Raw genomic sequence first — 17164 nt, 5'->3', positions numbered from 1 at the left:
TGATCAATCCTTGTATGATTTCACCATCCAGTGACCCTTACATACACATCATTACTGGCATCACTGTTCTGATTTCATCCACTTGCATTGGTCATTTGGGTGCTCACATTTGCTTCCGTTCACTATCAGAAATGTGAGCACGCAAATGACCAATCCTTACTCTATGCGATCCCCTTACATTCACATCATCGGGGTGCAAGAACTTCCAGCACTAACGTGCTCATCTAATAAACAAAAAGAAACACAAGTAATTCAACCGGCCGGGTTCTCGACCAAAGTGCAAAATCCTCACGGCACAAAAAGGAACAAATACGCAAGAATTCAGAGCTCTCTAGATGTATACGAATCAAGACGCGTACATTTCACCAACCAAATCCAGCCTCGAGGAGCCGAGAGGCAGCAGGAAGTCATCAGCGGCAGCCAGGCCCTGGAAGACGTCGGCCTCCTCCTCCAAGAAGCTCAGGAAGCCTCCCGGGTTGAGATCCATCCACAGGTCGCTGCGATCAAGGTCGTAGTAGTCGCCGAAGCCTCCTTCCTCCACCTTCACCTCGCACTTGATCTTCCTCTTCTTGCTGGGCTCTTGTTGAACTGCGAAATCGCTCCTCTCCGTCGTCACCGCAGTAGCCGGCGCCGGCCTCTTCTTGGTCGTCGCCTCCTTCTCCTCTTGTACCGGCGGCGCTGTTGTCGCCTCTGTGCTGGTACAGGCGGGTTTGCCGGTGAGCCGCTGCACGAGGTCCCGGAAGTTGGCGACGTCGGTCTTGATGATCTCCGGCGCGATGATGTGGATGATCCTTATCTTGGGCCGCGTCGTCGTCGGCGCCGCCGCGTGCGAGCCCCCGCGCGCCGGCGGCACGGTCGACGTGCTCACGCCGTTGTTCTCCCCCATTGATTGATGCCGGTGTGGACGAACTGTGGACAGAAAGAGAGGGAGGGAGGGCGGCTAGAGCTCGACAGACGACGACGAAGGGAAGGGGGGCAAAAATGAAGCGAGATTGAGATGGTGCAGAGACGACGGCGGCGACGACGATTTGGTTTTAGGGAGGGGAGTAGGACGAGAGGAGCTGCTATAGGTGGCTATATATAAGGTGGAATCGCAGAAGAGATCGAGAGCGGGCGAGGTGGAGAACCAATTTTCAAGTTTTGAAATGGGAAGGGTGAGCAAGCGGCGCAAGTGTGCCATCAAGTCATCAAGGGGATGCAAGATGCATACAAAAAAGGAGATACCCTTTCAGAGACTCTTAGGGGAGTCGAAGGTCGACGCCATGGCAACATCGGCGTGGTGTTTAGTGAGGGGGCCATGGGTGCGTGTGCTGGTACTGCTGCGTGCTAGAATATGCACACGTCCAGAAAGGGCAGCGGCAGGTGCGGGTGCACTTTTCAATAGCGCATATGGAAGGGGGTGATTAGTTTAACATGATGATGTGGTGGGGTGCTATAGGTTTGTTGTTGTGTAGCATGTACTACTTGATCGCTAGCGCTTGATCGCCATGTGGATTTTAGGTAGCCGATTGACTTGCACACGTGCTGTATACATACACCCATAGGAGTATACATTAGGTCCTATTTGGATCCAGGTGACCCAAACAGGTGGACTAAAATATAGATAAAAATTTAGTTCCACCCTAATTAAAGTTTAGTCCATTAGTTCTTAAAACCCGCCTAATTTGGACTAAACCAATCTTCGAATTGTGAAAGCCCAAATCACCCCTCACCTCACTTTGCGCATTTAGACACAACAGGGGATATTTCTATATTTTTATAAGTCACCCATCTAAAATTTAATCTATGGATTCAATCGTGCACAGACTAAACTTTAAAGTTTAGTCCGAATTAAAGTTGAATTCTAGATGATCCAAACGGGCCTTAGTATTTGCGTATCTCGTTGCATTATCCATGATCTTTCCTAGCTCGTCTCACTTAGCATGACTACAGTCGCAGTGGTATGCTTACGTGCTGATGCGGAGGTGGAAGCACGGAAAATCTCTTTTCCGATGAAATTGAACACTCAGCGGCACTGACCACCGCACCAGGCCAGAAGAGTACTACCGGCAGGCGCGTAGCTCTCACGAGGTCGCCCCACGCTGGTGGCGAGGGATAGTTTTCCGATCCAAGGAGCGCGTAGCTCTCCAGCGTCGCCGTCGTCGCTCGACCTATCCGTGTCCACCAGCAGCCGCGCAAGGCAGCGACTCTTCCCCGGCGGCCTCGTTTTAATTTCGTTGGTTCGCGGCGGCGGGGAGTGCTTGGGGGGTGGGGGGCGGGTGCATTCCGCTGGTTTTTCGGAGGATGGTTTCCGCGCGCGCGGCCGTGCGATGCGGCCAGAAAAAAAAAAGAGGCCGGCCGTCCTTCCCACGCGGCTGGGGACGGCGGCGGCCCAGCGGCTCGCGTCACGCTCGCCCTCTCGCCGGCGAGTACCAACCAGGCGACGGAGCGAGTACTGTAATGATCTTCGCTTCCCGTCGTCTCTAGTGGAGTGCTAGCTGCTGATCTGATCAGATCAGATCATCAGATCGATCCAATCCGATGCAACTCGTGCCACATCCCACAGGAGGCGAAAGCGAGGCAGGAGCGATCCATACGTTGGCTAGGGAACGATCACTCGCTCTGACCTCGCATTTAACGTCGTCGTCGCTTGTTCGCTCCAGTATCTGGTCCCGCGATCCAATCGTCAATAAGTTTTAGCGAAAAGGGAACGGTTTTACAGGTTAATAGGACAGAGTGAATTGTTGCGAGATAGTTCGAGGGAGCAAGTTGAGCCGAGATGGTTCACGCGGAAATTCGGCATTGCCTAGGAATATTGAATATATAGGATCGATAATATATGCTACTACCTCCATCCCAAATTACAATTCGTTTTGGATTTTCTATATATATATATTTGCTATGCATCTAGATATACACTATATCTAAATATATAATAAAAACTATGTATTTAATAAAACTAAAACGAACTGTAATTTAGGACGGAGGGAGTACTATGCTTCGCCGCGCACCTTGCAGGAGGAACCGAGGCAGTTCAAGAGATCATCTTTCTTTATCCCGCCGATTCGCTCATCAAATTATCATCATTGTAATTATTGTTCGCTTCTCTTTTCGACGGCTCAGTTATTTAAGCTTCGCCCCCAGGCCCGTTGCTTGATGAGTTGTTGGAAATGAAGTGCCACCACCATCGACACATACAGTCATACAGATGAGTTTAGCGCTAGCTTAAGGTGAGCAACGATGTGGATGGTGATCATCTCTAGCTGCGTTGTCGCAGCGCCGTTTGCGAGCCCGGCCCTCCCTGTTCGCTGGCAGGGTTGCTAGCAGCAGGTTCGTGCCTATGCTGAACTTGCTTGAACCGCGGCAAGCGTGGAGGATGGCGAGAAGTGTGAAATGTGTGGAGATGTAGATGCAGATGACGATGCTGTGCTTTTGGGCAGGCAAGGAGAAAACTAAACTCTCTCTCTGTTTGGCATAAAAAAGAATCACCTTGTTTAGAGGGATGGTTGACTTAGAAGGGATGTCACGATAGCATGTGTATGCTACTTGTAGGGGCACACCCAGAAATACTTGTGTTAGAACAGGCACACCTCCATAAAAGGCAGCAGAGTGGGTGTACTTTTCTAGTATATATGGAGCCTCAAGAGTATCTAGGAGTAGTTATGCTTGAAGTTTTAGAAGTGGCTTCGATGTTTCCGGAGTGCAGTGCTCCTAAATAGGCACTAATTAAGATGTTGGTGCTCGAGCCTTGTTGTACTACCATGTACTTTAGCTGCTAGCTGCCCCTCTTGATTGTCTCGTGGAACAGGCATGCTGATATGGAAACATGGAAATAAACTAAGCGCTACACCGGTGCAGTACGTGCAGTGTAGCCGTGGTTGTGACTTTTAGAGGAATGGATGTCACTTGTCACTATAAAAGGTCGATCTCGTAAAAAATAGGGACCCAAATAGACAGATGACATGTGTTGGAATACACGTGTAATGATGTAAACAAGTAAAGGTGAGTATTGCTTCCGTTTGTTTCGAGAGCAGAGCTCTTGGTAATTCTCTAAGATGAACTTTACGTAGGAAGTGTTTTTCTTGGGAAAAGTAATAAGCTAGGAGAATCTTATATTTTTTCCAGCTCCTAGCATCTTTAGAAAATCCTTCCCGGGATCACTCCGCGAGTAATTCCTCGCAAACCACCGTTTTGCAAAGCTTTCCTAGAATCGCTCTGGGAGGTTTGTCAAATAGGCCCCCACTTCTAAGGTGCAGATCGGTCGTATAATCAAATCTTCAACTTTAAATAAATAAATTATAAATTTGATTTTATCAATAGTTACAGAGTCATAGACATTAATTAGCCAGTGCATTTAAGCGTAAATTCAACAGTACCAATTTTATGGAAGTGACTCGCATACTATTGAACTACATTTCTGGTAAAAAAAAGGGTTGAGCTTGGATAGTCAAATTATGTCCTTTTTTCCCTTAAAAAAAAGTCAAATTATGTCTTGTCGATCGTATGAAGCAAATGGGGAGACCGATCGAGCAGTCCGTAGTCGCGAATAGTCGAAGACGGCGACGCTTGTTCTTTCTTTTCTCTGCACTAGTATGCACTTGGCCACCAGCTACCTGTCTTGATCGCCAGCCACATCCACTTAGCCTACGGACCGACTTTTTGCACATACCGGTGTGTGCAGCGTGCACGGCCACGGAAACATCTTCCCGTCGAACGAACCGGACACGGAGCACTACTATACGCCGGCGCAGGACGTGCAACCGTGCAGGTGCATGCGTAGCCCTCACCTGTGGGCTCATGTGCGGCTGATCCTCCTGGCCGCCCGCCGGCCCGCGCGGCTCGCGTCAACTTCCTCGGCCCATTCACTCCGATCTCCATTAGCATCGCGTAAACAGAACAGCCGAATCATTCGTGGCTGGATCGCGTGACCAATGGATGGATCCGGCCGGGCCGCCGTTCTTTTCCTAGCTACCTGCTCCCCATCATCGGCGGAGACTGCTGGAGGATGGTCAATTCAGTGGCGTCCACGTTCCCGGCAAGCTGGGCTTTCTTATTAATGCCGCGCGCAGCCGCAGGGTCAACATATGGAAAACGAAGGCTATCCATTTCCCCAATTACTTCGTACGCCCACTGGCTCACGCGAGCTTATCGTGATCGATCGAATGGTCCAAGTACCCTGCACTTATCTCTCGTACCCTATATATATAACAACTGCAAATTGCCATTTATACTACAGAGCCACCGTATGGAAATCGGTCGACAAACTTCAAGCTTCGTAGGGGGTGGCATCGATCGATGGAGAGAGAGAGAGAGAGGATGTTGCTTTGTCCGTCTTTGCCTACCCAAGGCCAGGGCTGGCTCGATCACCCGGTGAAAAAGGAGAGCCCAAGTGAGGTGGACACACAGAAGTTAACATTGGGACTACAAGGATATGCGCACGCAGCTTGCGCAGTCCTTAAAAAAATTGATAAAATGAACTAGAATGGTATTCTGCGTAAATAATTTAGGAGGAGAAATGAATTGTAGTGGCATGCCATCGTAATTAATTAGATGACCCCGAAAAAAAAACTATTGGGTATCCACTTACATCCTTACACAGTCCTCTCATCTATTTTTTTGGTTACATCTCTAATTTAGAGGCGAATAATTCATACTCCCTTAGGAAGACTATATGATATTAGTAGCTGTGGCTAAGATATCCTTGATGAGCTGTATTTTCTACTGGACATGACATCCAATTTGGTAGTCCTTAAAAATCCACATATCTTGTTCTTCTTTTTTTGGAGACATGCATATTGCTCTTTGTTTTGTGGTATTTATGCAAATGATGCTACAATTGTCTCTATTTTTTTTAAAAAGCTTTAATTGTACAACAATAACTTGTATCCTAGTTTAGCTCCTTCTGCTTGCCTATAAGTATGGGTGTTCTCTCTTTCGAGATATCTCAGAACAAGAGAGATAAGGCAACACGATTCAATTTCTATGGCTGGTGAGGCATCCTCAGACCCAAAAGAATGCTACCCCTATGCCTTAGCCTCCCTGGGATCAGTGGTATGGCCTACCACAGTGCCTCCCATGCAGCCACAAAACCTGGAAACGCTCTACAAGTGCTCATTTTGCTCCAAGGCTTTCAAGAGTCCACAAGCTCGTGGTGGGCACCAGAATGCACATAAGAAGGAAGTTGCCGAGCTTAGGAGGACTTTGGGTGAGGAGATGGCGAGCAGACGTGCAAAATGAGATCGTGGTGTGCTGGCGCTGGTGCAAGCCTTGATGTGGACTTAGAGATGTGACTTATGATATCCTAAACCAAACAAAAACCATTGCGTGGAATGAGCTTTATCGTGGATTCGCAGTTATCTTATTATCGAAGAGACTAGCTATAGGAAATGGTTGCATATATAGGCTTCCCCTTGATGTTTACATTTTTTATGTTATAAAATTCCAATGTATTAGATAAGGTTCTATGAGGGGTGAATTTTGGGGCTATTATTTAGTATTTTTTTTATGTCATTGATATCTTTACTTTCAATTTTACTCGTATTTCTCTTGAAAACCGCAAAGTTCCTAACAAATCGATACGTCCTCTTCCCCAAGGACGTGCTACTGCAAGCTCAGGGATACTGGTCCCTGAACCCGTCCTCACAACACAACCAAGTTTGTTTGTTTTTTTTTTGACCTCAGAAAAAAAGTTCGTTTTTTTTGAAAGCAACACAGCCAAGTTCTTCATTTGAAGCGCTGCGATCCTCAATATCTCATCTGTAATCTCTGAATCGTCAGCACATTCGCCAAGGGCTCATATGTACATTTTGGGCCAGAGTGGGCCCACTATGGGCCGGAAATGCGCAGGGTGGGTGGTTCAGATGCTAGAAGGCCCGGCCCACCACACTATGCGCGCCGCGCGCACTCAGGAAGAAAAGGCCGGAGGGCTGAAGGAACCCCCGGCCTGCTTGCTCTTCTCGATGCAGCTGGGCTGCTCTTCTGAGGGAACTCCAGCAGAACAGCAGGCCCAGCTGCGGAAACTAACCGAGCTGCTCTTTTGATGAAGTCATCTGAGCTGCCCCAAAGGCCGGCAAGTCACTCGTGACGTCAAAACCAGGCCCGTCGACACGTCGAACGCATTGCCAATCGCACGACACAATCATAGCCTACCCATATTTTACGCATGCAGTAAATAAAACCTCCTTCGTTAATAATACAGATGGCTGTTAGCCGTAAGTATATTTACATCTATCTCTCAGCCCACGCGTGCAGTGATGAGCTCTTCATCGTTAATATATGACCCACTTATCTCTCTCACAAAATTTTTATTTGTTTGTTCTTATATCGAAACTGGCTGTGCCCGGTTCTCCTCTCTCTCCTCTCATTTCTTCTTGACCTCAACAAAGTTTTATATAATACTTGCTCTTAACAAAAAAAAGGAAAAAACGCCTTACGATAGCGGATCAGTACGGGTGAGCGCACCAGTACGTGCCGGCGGTCCTGGCTACGCTCAGGCGGAGATCGCGTTGGATCAGGCAGGCGTATCTCGCCGCAGTCTCTGGCTCACGTAATGAGCCCCATCCGTGGCCACTGGCCAGGCACCGGCACGACGCCAGCAATCACTCCCAACGTCAAGGGGACACACACACAGGCGCACACGCCAGCAATCACTCCCTCACGCTCCTCTCTGTTCGCAGCTGCACACGTCGCCACTGAAAAACAGGATGCCAATGGATGAAATGCAACTCAGACTAGCCCTGCTAGTGGGGCGGGTCGAAATGGGTATTTTGGGTCGGGTATTTAGATGAGGCTTGTTTGGGTGGGTGGGAATTTGTTGCAGGGATTTGCAGGTCGGAGCGGGTTGGATATAATGGAATTGCGCACTGGAGCGGGTAGAAGCGAGTCGGTCATGACTCCTGTTGACCACATGACTTGGCCCCCCACCACTCGACTCCGCCGCCGCACGGGACTCGCGAGCCCCTGCACAGGACTGGGGAGATTCCGCCTCCGTCACCGGCCATCGCCACCTCCACCTGTCCTACAGGTACACCTCCGCCATCCCCCTTCCCTATCTCCTTTGCATCACCCCTCCCTAGTCCTCCTTTTCCTCATCGGCTTACCCCATTCATCTTCCTGCTAGATCCGCGGCGGTTCGAGGAGGCTGCAAGGAGCAGCGGCGGCCGCTCGGTCCATCATCCCCGTAGGCCGCCCTTCCTGCCGGCCTCCCTTCTCGTAGGCCGTCCCCGCTAGTCGCTGTCACATACCTCCACTGTTATCGGCGCCTCTTCCAGCAGAAAGGTGCATCTCCTCGAGCTCCCCTCTGACCCTCCCCAATCTCTTCCTGAGAAGATCGATGCAACAGATAAAAGGGGATGGGGGTTTGAGGAAGAATTTTGCTCGTGTTTTGCTTGAGCATAGGAATCATCAGGGGCAAGCGAGTAAACGACTATGGTCAAGCTGATGCGGCGGCAACATGCGTGGAGGCTTTCGTGGAGGTCATCATGGTCTGAAGATTTTACTAACTGATTAAATATATCCTTAACACGTATACTGGCTTTGAAAGATTGATCCATGTATGCAACACAATCTACTAACAAACTATTAGCTTGTCTAACTCTAATTTGGGGATTTTTTTATTGGCACAACTCCTGTGATAATTAGTTTGGTCTCCTCTTGTATCCTGAGTGCTGATTCAGTACCATGTATTTGAAGCTGCTATGCTCTATGTCAAACCACTTCTAATACACCTATCACCTATGCTTGTTCAAGTGTTATCAATTTTGAGTTTCATTTTCAGTTAACATTGTTTGGGTCTAATTCATTGTTCAGTTTGTAGTCCCCACGATCCTAGCACATATATTAACTACATGGATCATCCAGTACTAAAGGTGGTTCAGTTAATTGATCACTGTTATGGTTCAACTTTAAGTACCATATTCCGTTAGCTTTCAGTCAATTTAATCTTATTCAGTGTTCTGTCTCCGCCATCTTAGTCTTATTTATTATCCAATTTAGTTAGTGCTATATCATTTGTGACATTAACTGAATATTCAATGTTCATTTATTTAGTTTTCATTTTCGGCACGAGGGAGAACTACCGCACTGAGTTCATCAAATTCGAAGTGGCCAGCTTCGAATCTTCTTACCATGCAATATTGGATCGTCCGGCACTTATGGCAGTGCCATATTACGTTTATCTGCTTCTCAAGATGCCAGGACTAAGTGGAGTACTTACTCTCCGAGGCGACTTGAAGAAGTCGTATGACTGTAATCAGGAGGTGATCCAGTACGCTTCGACTACTCGTGTGCCAGATGCTTCAGGAGAAGTACTCGCGGCCGCGCAGCAGCTCTCCCAGTCCGGGCTGGAAATCCCCTCGAGAAAGGCCAGCAAGTCGAGCATCCAGTCGACTGACGACGTGGCTCTCAAGACGATCTAGCTCCAGGAGGGTGATTCATCTAAGACCGCTATCATCGGCGCGGACTTATGTGAGAAATAGGAAATCGCGCTCGTCAGCTTCCTTCGGGCTAACCGAGACATATTCGCGTGGAAATCTGCGGATATGCCAGGGGTGCCCAGGGAGTTGATGGAGCATAGTCTGAATGTACACCCAAAGGCGGTGCCTAAAAAGCAACGACTGCGAAGGTTTGCCCATGATAAGCGTGAGGCCATCAAACGGGAGATAGCTAAACTCCTCGCAGCTGGATTCATTAAAGAAGTGATCCATCCAGAGTGGGTAGCTAATCCCGTCCTTGTAAGAAGAAAGAACAATGAATGGAGAATGTGTGTTGACTACACTGATCTCAACAAGCACTGCCTAAAAGATCACTTTGGGCTGCCATGCATTGATCAAGTCGTCGACTCGACGGCTGGTTATGTCCTTCTTTGCTTTCTTGATTGTTATTCGGGATATCATAGAGGAGGACCAGATCAAGACCGCGTTCATCCCCGTATGGGACACACGCTTACAAAACTATGTCCTTCGGGTTGAAAAATGCAGGAGCAACATACCAGCGTGCGATCCAGATGTGCTTCGCGGATCAGCTGCATCGGAACGTTGAGGCCTATGTGGATGATATGGTCATCAAGACCAGGGATTCCGGTGATTTGATTACAGATTTGGAAGAAACGTTCAGCAGTTTGCGCAGATTTTGGTGGAAGCTCAACCCAACCAAGTGCGGTTTTGGAGTACCTTCGGAGAAATTGCTCGGGTTCATCGTCAGCAACCGGGGTATTGAGGCCAACCCTGTAAAGATTTCGGCCATTATTGATATGGGGGCTCCGGCCACAATCAAGGATGTGCAAAAATTAACAGGTTGCATGGCAGCCCTAAACAGGTTCATCTCTCGACTCGGGGAGAGAGGACTACCCTTCTTCAAACTCTTGAAACGCCAAGATAAGTTCCAATGGATGGAGGAGGCCGAGCGGGCTCTGCAAGGTCTGAAATATCACCTTCAGTCTCCTCCGATCCTTACAACACCATTGCCGGGAAAGATCTACTACTTTACATTGCGGCAACAACTCATGTTGTCAGCAGTGCTATTGTAGTCGAGCGGGGCGAGGAAGGCCATGCATTTGGAGTACAGAGATCTGTCTACTTCGTCAGCGAGGTACTCTCCGAATCCAAGGTACGGTACCCGGTGGTCCAGAAGCTTTTATATGCAATCCTAATCGCATCAAGAAAGCTGCGCCATTATTTCGATGAATATAAGATTACTGTGATTACGGATTTCCCGTTGGCGGATATTCTTCATAATCAAGACGCCACGGGGCGTATATCAAAGTGGGCAGTGGAACTAGGGGTTTTGTCAATCAACCTCAAGCCACACACTGCAATCAAGTCTCAAGCCTTAGTCGATTTTATGGCTGAATGGAGGAAGAATCAAGTCCCAACGCCGGTCGACAAGCCAGAGCACAGGACCATGTACTTTTATGGGTCCCTCAAGCTCGATGGCGGCGGCGCCGGGGTTTTGCTTATTTCTCCACGGGGCGAGCAATTGAAGTATGTCCTTCAGATTCTGTGGGAGGTATCCAACAATGAAGCCGAGTATGAAGCCTTGCTTCACGGGCTCCGTTTGGCGATATCACTAGGGATTAAGCGACTACTTGTGTACGGCGACTCTCTTCTTGTCGTTCAGCAAGTCAACAAAGAGTGGGACTGCAATAAGAAAATGATGGACGCTTATGTACAGGAAGTGCGCAAGTTGAAAAATAAATTTTCCGGCCTGGAGGTTCATCATGTGCTACGGGAGCACAATGTTGGTGCAGATACTTTGTCCAAGCTGGGGTCAACTCGTGCTCAGGTTCCACCGGGAGTTTTTGTCCAGGAGCTCAAGCAGCCATCCATCAAGTCTTCTCCGTAGGTAACCATCGACGCGGGTCCCCAACAACCCGATCGAGAGGTTATGGTGCTGGGGGAGGACTGCGAGAGGCTTTTAACGACTTCATCCGAGATCAAAGGCTACCAGCGGGAATTGACGCCAGGAGCGCAGAGGCGGCACGCGTCATGCGCAGAAGCAAGGGTTTTGTCCTAGTCGACAGCAAGCTCTATCGGCGCGGCGCTCGGTCAGGCGTTCTCATGAAGTGCGTCACAAAGAAAGATGGCTACGACATACTGCGGGAGATCCACGAGGGTGTCTGTAGTAACCACGCAGCTTCAAGAACGCTGGTGGGGAAAGCGTACAGGGCCAGTTTCTGGTGGCCCACGGCGGTACCTGACGCAGAGGATCTGGTGCGCAGATGCCGAAACTGTCAATTCTTCGGCAAGCAGTCTCATGTTCCAGCCCACAACCTCATCACCATCTCGCCATCCTGGCCCTTCGCTTGCTGGAGCCTTGACATGATTGGGCCCTTCACAATGGCGCCAGGCGGTTTTACCCATGTGTTGGTGGCTATCGACAAGTTTACCAAGTGGATCGAGTACAAGCCGATAGCCAAGCTCACACCAGATCGGGTTGTTGATTTCATCTCTGATATCTTGCATCGCTTCGGCTTCCCGAACACCATCATCACGGACTTAGGATCAAATTTCACGGCCAAACAATTCTGGGAGTTCTGTGAGAATGCATGCATCGAGGTTAAATATGTCTCTGTTGCACACCCAAGGGCCAATGGACAAGTCGAAAGGGCGAGCGGCATGATCATCGATGGCCTCAAGAAGAGACTCTATGATGAAAACAGGAAAAAGGGAGGCAAATGGATACGCGAATTGCCACATGTCATCTGGGGGCTTCGGACTCAGTCGTCCAAAGCCACAGGGTAAACTCCATTCTTTCTTGTGTACGGAAATGAAGCTATCTTGCCGGCCGATATCATGTGGAAATCCCCAAGGGTTGAAATGTACAACGAAACCGAGGCGGACGAGGCGAGGCAATTAGAGTTCGACTCCGTTGAAGAGGGTCGTTGCACCGCTCTTGTTCAGTCAGCCCGATACGTGCAGGGGATTCGGCGATATCATGATCGCAGCGTGAGGGAACGGTCATTCAGTATCGGTGACTTGGTCCTACGTCGCATTCAGGACGAATCCGGCCTACACAAGCTCAACTCAAGGTGGGAGGGCCCTTTCATCGTCAAGCAGGTTACAAGACCAGGGTCATATCGACTACAATATGCCGAGGGTCAAGATGTCCCGAACTCTTGGAACATTCAGAACCTGCAAAAGTTTTACCCATGAGGCGATGTCCGGAGATAGCTGAATCTCCGGGGGCTTTGATGGTCTTCCTTTCTCGAATCAATTTGAAGGTTGCGTGCCACAAGATTCGAGTTGTAAAACTCTCTGTGAACATACGAAGGCTACGGCCACGTGTATCATTTATAAGAAATCGACTTCCTGTCGCGAATTTTACGGAGGCTCCGGCCATGTTCATATCTTGTCGACTTCACATCCCGACGGAAGCCTCGGCTCCGTTCATATCTTCTACGAATCGACTTCTGCCGCGACCTGGGATGGTCGCTCGCGACACTAGTCGCATTTATCCCAACAAGATCTACCCGTTCGACTGGTTAAAATCCAGTTTGTTGGATGGGCTCGCATGACGAGCTACTTCGACTACATCTTGAGTTGTCATACTCAGGGTAGTTTCATTTTTTGCCCAACGCACGGCACACCCGCGGTGATGCCCGCATTCGCTCCCAACAAGTTCGATCCGTCCGTCTGGTTCCTAGCTAACTTGTAGAGCACGCTCGCATGAGGAGCGACCTCGACTACATCCAGAGTCGATGCACTCTGGGTAGCTTTGCTTTTTTCTCTGCCTTAAGCACGGCAATCCCGCGATGATGCTCGCGTTTTCTTTCTTAACAGGTTAGGCCTGCCCGATCGGGTTATGGCTAACTTATTAGTCGAGTTCCTACTTGGAGCTAGGATCGCTGCACCCAGGGTTGCGCCTACTACTTAGCCTCTAAAACTGGATGACAATTCAGCCGAGGCACACAAGTGGAGACATCAAAGAAAGTATATATACAAGGAAGTAAATATTTGTTTTTTACACCCTAATCCTGCAGTACACTTTGTACTATCTGTTCTGCTACAGGTTGGGCTTCTTGGAGGTATTGGTCGAATTGATCCTCGGTGCAATCCGCAGCCATGCCCTGAGCAAATATCTCTAGTTGTGCCCTCGGCAAAAAAGACTTCACGAAGGCGAGGGCGTGGCTGACGCACGCGACCGGGGCTTCCGAGAGGAATCTGACCACCTTTTGCAGGGCTCTGCGAAGTCATTCTAGCAAGGGCCGCGGGCTTGTTTCGCCTTCTTCTGGTGGATCCACCATGTCCACCAGCTCCTGGGCGGCTTCCTTCAAAATTTCCAGTTCCTTCTCCCGCCGTCCCTTCTCCTCGCCTAGCGTCTTGATTTGCCGAAGACAGTCGGTGAACTATTCCTCAGTATCGGCGACTACCTTCTGCAGCCTCTCGATGTCATCTGTACGGTGATACAGCATATTCTTCACATCAGTAAGCAGCTCTTCTTTGTATTTTATGATTTTCCTAAGCTCTGCGGTGAAGATATTTCAGCGACCAGGGGAACCCATTAAGGGAAAGTACCCGAGGGAAGCGAGGACTTACCTTGATGCGCTCTCTTTTGCTCCTTGAGCTGCTCCTGGTGCGCCGCCTGTTGTTCCTTGAGCTGTTTTTGGGGCTCGGAGTTTGCCTTCTTGAGGTTTTGTAGGTCGTTCTTGAGCAGCCAAGTCTCTCGAGTCCTTTCCTATTTCAGCATGTCAAGCTCCCTCTGCAGATAGCAGTTTTTCGTCTGCTCGTCGGAGATGCGCTTGTCCAGGGCAGCCAGCTCTTGGTGACCACTCACAACCGCGCTCAGCTTCTCTAATTTCTTTTGGGAGTGAGTGATCACATTCTGCGTAACGGGGGAGATTGAGTCAAAACAACTTGTCAATACGTACAAGCAGAACAATACTCAGGTCTTACCATGGAAAAATCATACAGTTCCTTGAAGGTTCTCTTGAAGGTCTTTATGTTCTCGGCCGTCAGCATGGGGTCATCCACCAGGTCGGTGTTGATGACGTTTTTGTACCCGGGCCCGGCCTTCAGTATCTCACTAGGACTCCTTGACATCCTGGCAGCTTCTTCAGGTGGTGGCTGCTGGGCACCTGCAAGCACAAATGTTTTCAGTGCATTGCGCCTGGATCCCGGCAGCTAGCCGCGGGCGGTCAGATGCTTACCTGTGCCATCTGTAGGAGCGACATAAGGGGCTTCGACTTGTTCCTCGCCACCGGTTTTGGCTTCGCCTTGTTGGAGCCCGGGAGGCGGCAAGTCAGGCAGCATCGCGTCCGCCTCGGGGGCTGGCTCTGTGGGCGCTGACCCACCAGGCGCCGATGGCTCGGGGGCTGGAGCGGCTGTGGCTGGCCCTGCGCCGGAGGCCTCAGCTCGGGTTGACGACCCGGGGGCTGAGGTAGTCGTGTCCGGTTCCAGCTGGAGCTGCACCGCGCTTGCAGCCCTGATGATGTCGAGGTCATTGTTATACAAGTCGAAAATAGCAGGATATTTATAATGTGACCAGATGCAAACTTACAGTTTAGACTTCTTTTTGATGGCCTTTTTCACCCGCAAGGCCCGTCATGGAGTTTCCGTTGCTGGCGGTGGGGTTTGATCAGCTGATGGTGTGGTCTCCACCACGGCAATGGTAACAGCCGCGGTGGCAGATGGAACTGTTCCCATCTCTTCGGGCTCGGTCCTGGGTGAAGAAGCGGGAAGACTACAAGTGGATACTGTCAGCATATAAAAAACTAAGATTTGGCAACTCATCAAAGCAGCAAACCAGTACCTGGAAGATTCGACTTCTTGCGCCTTTCGCTTGCGCACTACTCGACGACCTTGCGGCACCTGAGGTAGGGCTTCGGTTAACTCCACGGCTGGCCTGGAGGAGTTATCCCTTCCTGCCTCCCTTTCAGCTTCCTCCTCCACCAGGTGGCCCTCGTCCTCCGTGGACCCGCTGCTGGGCTGAGCTTGGTCTATGCGAGCCCTCTTTGCTTCGACAGCGGCGCTGGGGAGGAGGTGGTCTGGCCGGGGGATGTCGGGTTGCGGCGGGTAGCTGCGGTACAATTCTGTGTGCCCCTGCAGAAGGTTTTCAGTTAGCAGCGGCAGAACAGAGTTTCTCTTCAACAAAAAGAAGTCGAATACTCACCGGGATCGGAGCATTTCGTGCGGAAAACAATTCTGGGATGTAGGGGACGGCGTCCACGTCCAGCGGCACCCGCTTGGCTCAGAGGAGTGCGGCGTCGTCTGACAGCTCCTCTGCGCACATGCGAGACGGATCTTCAGAGCCCGTGTACTCGAATCCAAGTTTGTGGCGCTGTTGGATCGGCTGGACTCGGCGCTTGAAGAAAGATAACATGATGGATGCGCCGGTCACCCCCATCAACTTGTTAGCTTCTATGAATTCTAGTAATTCCTCGACTTGATCCCGGTCCCCCCTGGAAAGCTCAATATTCCACTCCGGCCTCACTACAGGTGGGTTATTTGTTTCTTTGGGAGTTGGGGGGCATGATTTTGGTATAGAACCAATGATTTTTCCACCCGGGAATGTTGGAGGGGAATTTGTACGAGAGGTACTTTTCGCCGGCCTGCTGACGTAGTTGGATGCCAGCGCCCCCTACAACAGAAAGTTTTTTCGAGGTGGGTTGTGGCTTGACGCGGAAGAGGAAGCGGAAAAGATCCCAGTGGGGTTCGATTCCGAGAAAGGCTTCATAGAAATGGATAAAAATAGAAATGTGGCAAATAGAGTTTGGGTTGAGGTGATGGAGCTCAAGGCCGTAATAATAAAGAAGGCCGCGGAAGAAAGAACAAGAGGGGAGGGCCAATCCCCGTTTGGCAAAATGGTAAAATGTGATGATTTCGTCAATATTTTCCATAGGGAAAGGTTCACGGTAAGAGGGGCGCCAATTACAAGATTCTTGTCCTGCAGCAACCCCTCGGATACAAGTCTGTTAAGATCGTTGATGGAACACTTACTGTGTATCCACTCCCCGGTCGGTGGCTGCGCCTCCTTCTTCTTCCCTTCTGCCTCTGATTTCTTGGGCGCCATCTCCGGATTCACTCGCCACGAGTTGCTCGGGGGCTGCGGGGAGAGGGGCGAGGAGATCTGGGGGGTTGGGATTTCTCCGGGAGGATGGCGGCGGCGTGTGGCTCTATTTGGGGATTTTTGCGGCTCTTGGCAAATTGCAGATCGGAAGCACAGTCTTTTCTCACTATCGCCGTGGGGTTAAATAACCAGCAGTTGGGGAAAAGTTTACTGTTTTGAAGTTGAAAGGCCATTTTTGGGAATATTCCGAAGATGAGGGGTCATTTGGTGGACTGTTTGGATTAAATATTCGGTTAATAATTTTTCAGGGTTAATTGGCCTGAAAAAAGGGGTTTTTCGAATTTATGATCTAACTTCCATCATTTGTACCATTACATTGGTAATTTACCATGTCAACATTTTTAGCTTGCATGCCACGATTTTTGGATTCTTATCTCCAATTCTGAGGGATTTGGATTCAAGGCTCGGGGGCTGCGGGGTACGTGGCATCGACTACTTATTTTTTTCAGGTTTGCTTGAAAAAGTGAGTAAGGAAGATTCGAGATTACAGTGACCCTCAGCCTGATTCTCCGATTCAACCTAGGGCTCGGGGGCTACTCCATATGGAGTGCGATTTTTTAATCGCACACCATATCGGAAACAAAATTCGGGGCATGAGCACCTCATAGTTTCGATTGCAGCC

The 17164-nt window shown here is 49.8% G+C and overlaps 1 protein-coding gene across 1 annotated transcript; it reads right to left on the bottom strand.

Annotated features, from left to right (window-relative positions):
* LOC112890787 (VQ motif-containing protein 18-like) lies at nucleotides 1–1329 on the bottom strand. Its single transcript, XM_025957647.1, has one exon. The coding sequence runs from the start codon at nucleotides 884–886 to the stop codon at nucleotides 347–349; it is 540 nt and encodes a 179-aa protein (XP_025813432.1). The 5' UTR covers nucleotides 887–1329; the 3' UTR covers nucleotides 1–346.
* Nucleotides 1330–17164: the final 15835 nt, after the last annotated feature.

This window comes from Panicum hallii, chromosome 4 (genome assembly GCF_002211085.1).
Source record: "Panicum hallii strain FIL2 chromosome 4, PHallii_v3.1, whole genome shotgun sequence".
In the NCBI taxonomy this organism is placed as follows: domain Eukaryota; kingdom Viridiplantae; phylum Streptophyta; class Magnoliopsida; order Poales; family Poaceae; genus Panicum; species Panicum hallii.
This window is presented reverse-complemented; position numbering and strand designations above follow the sequence as displayed.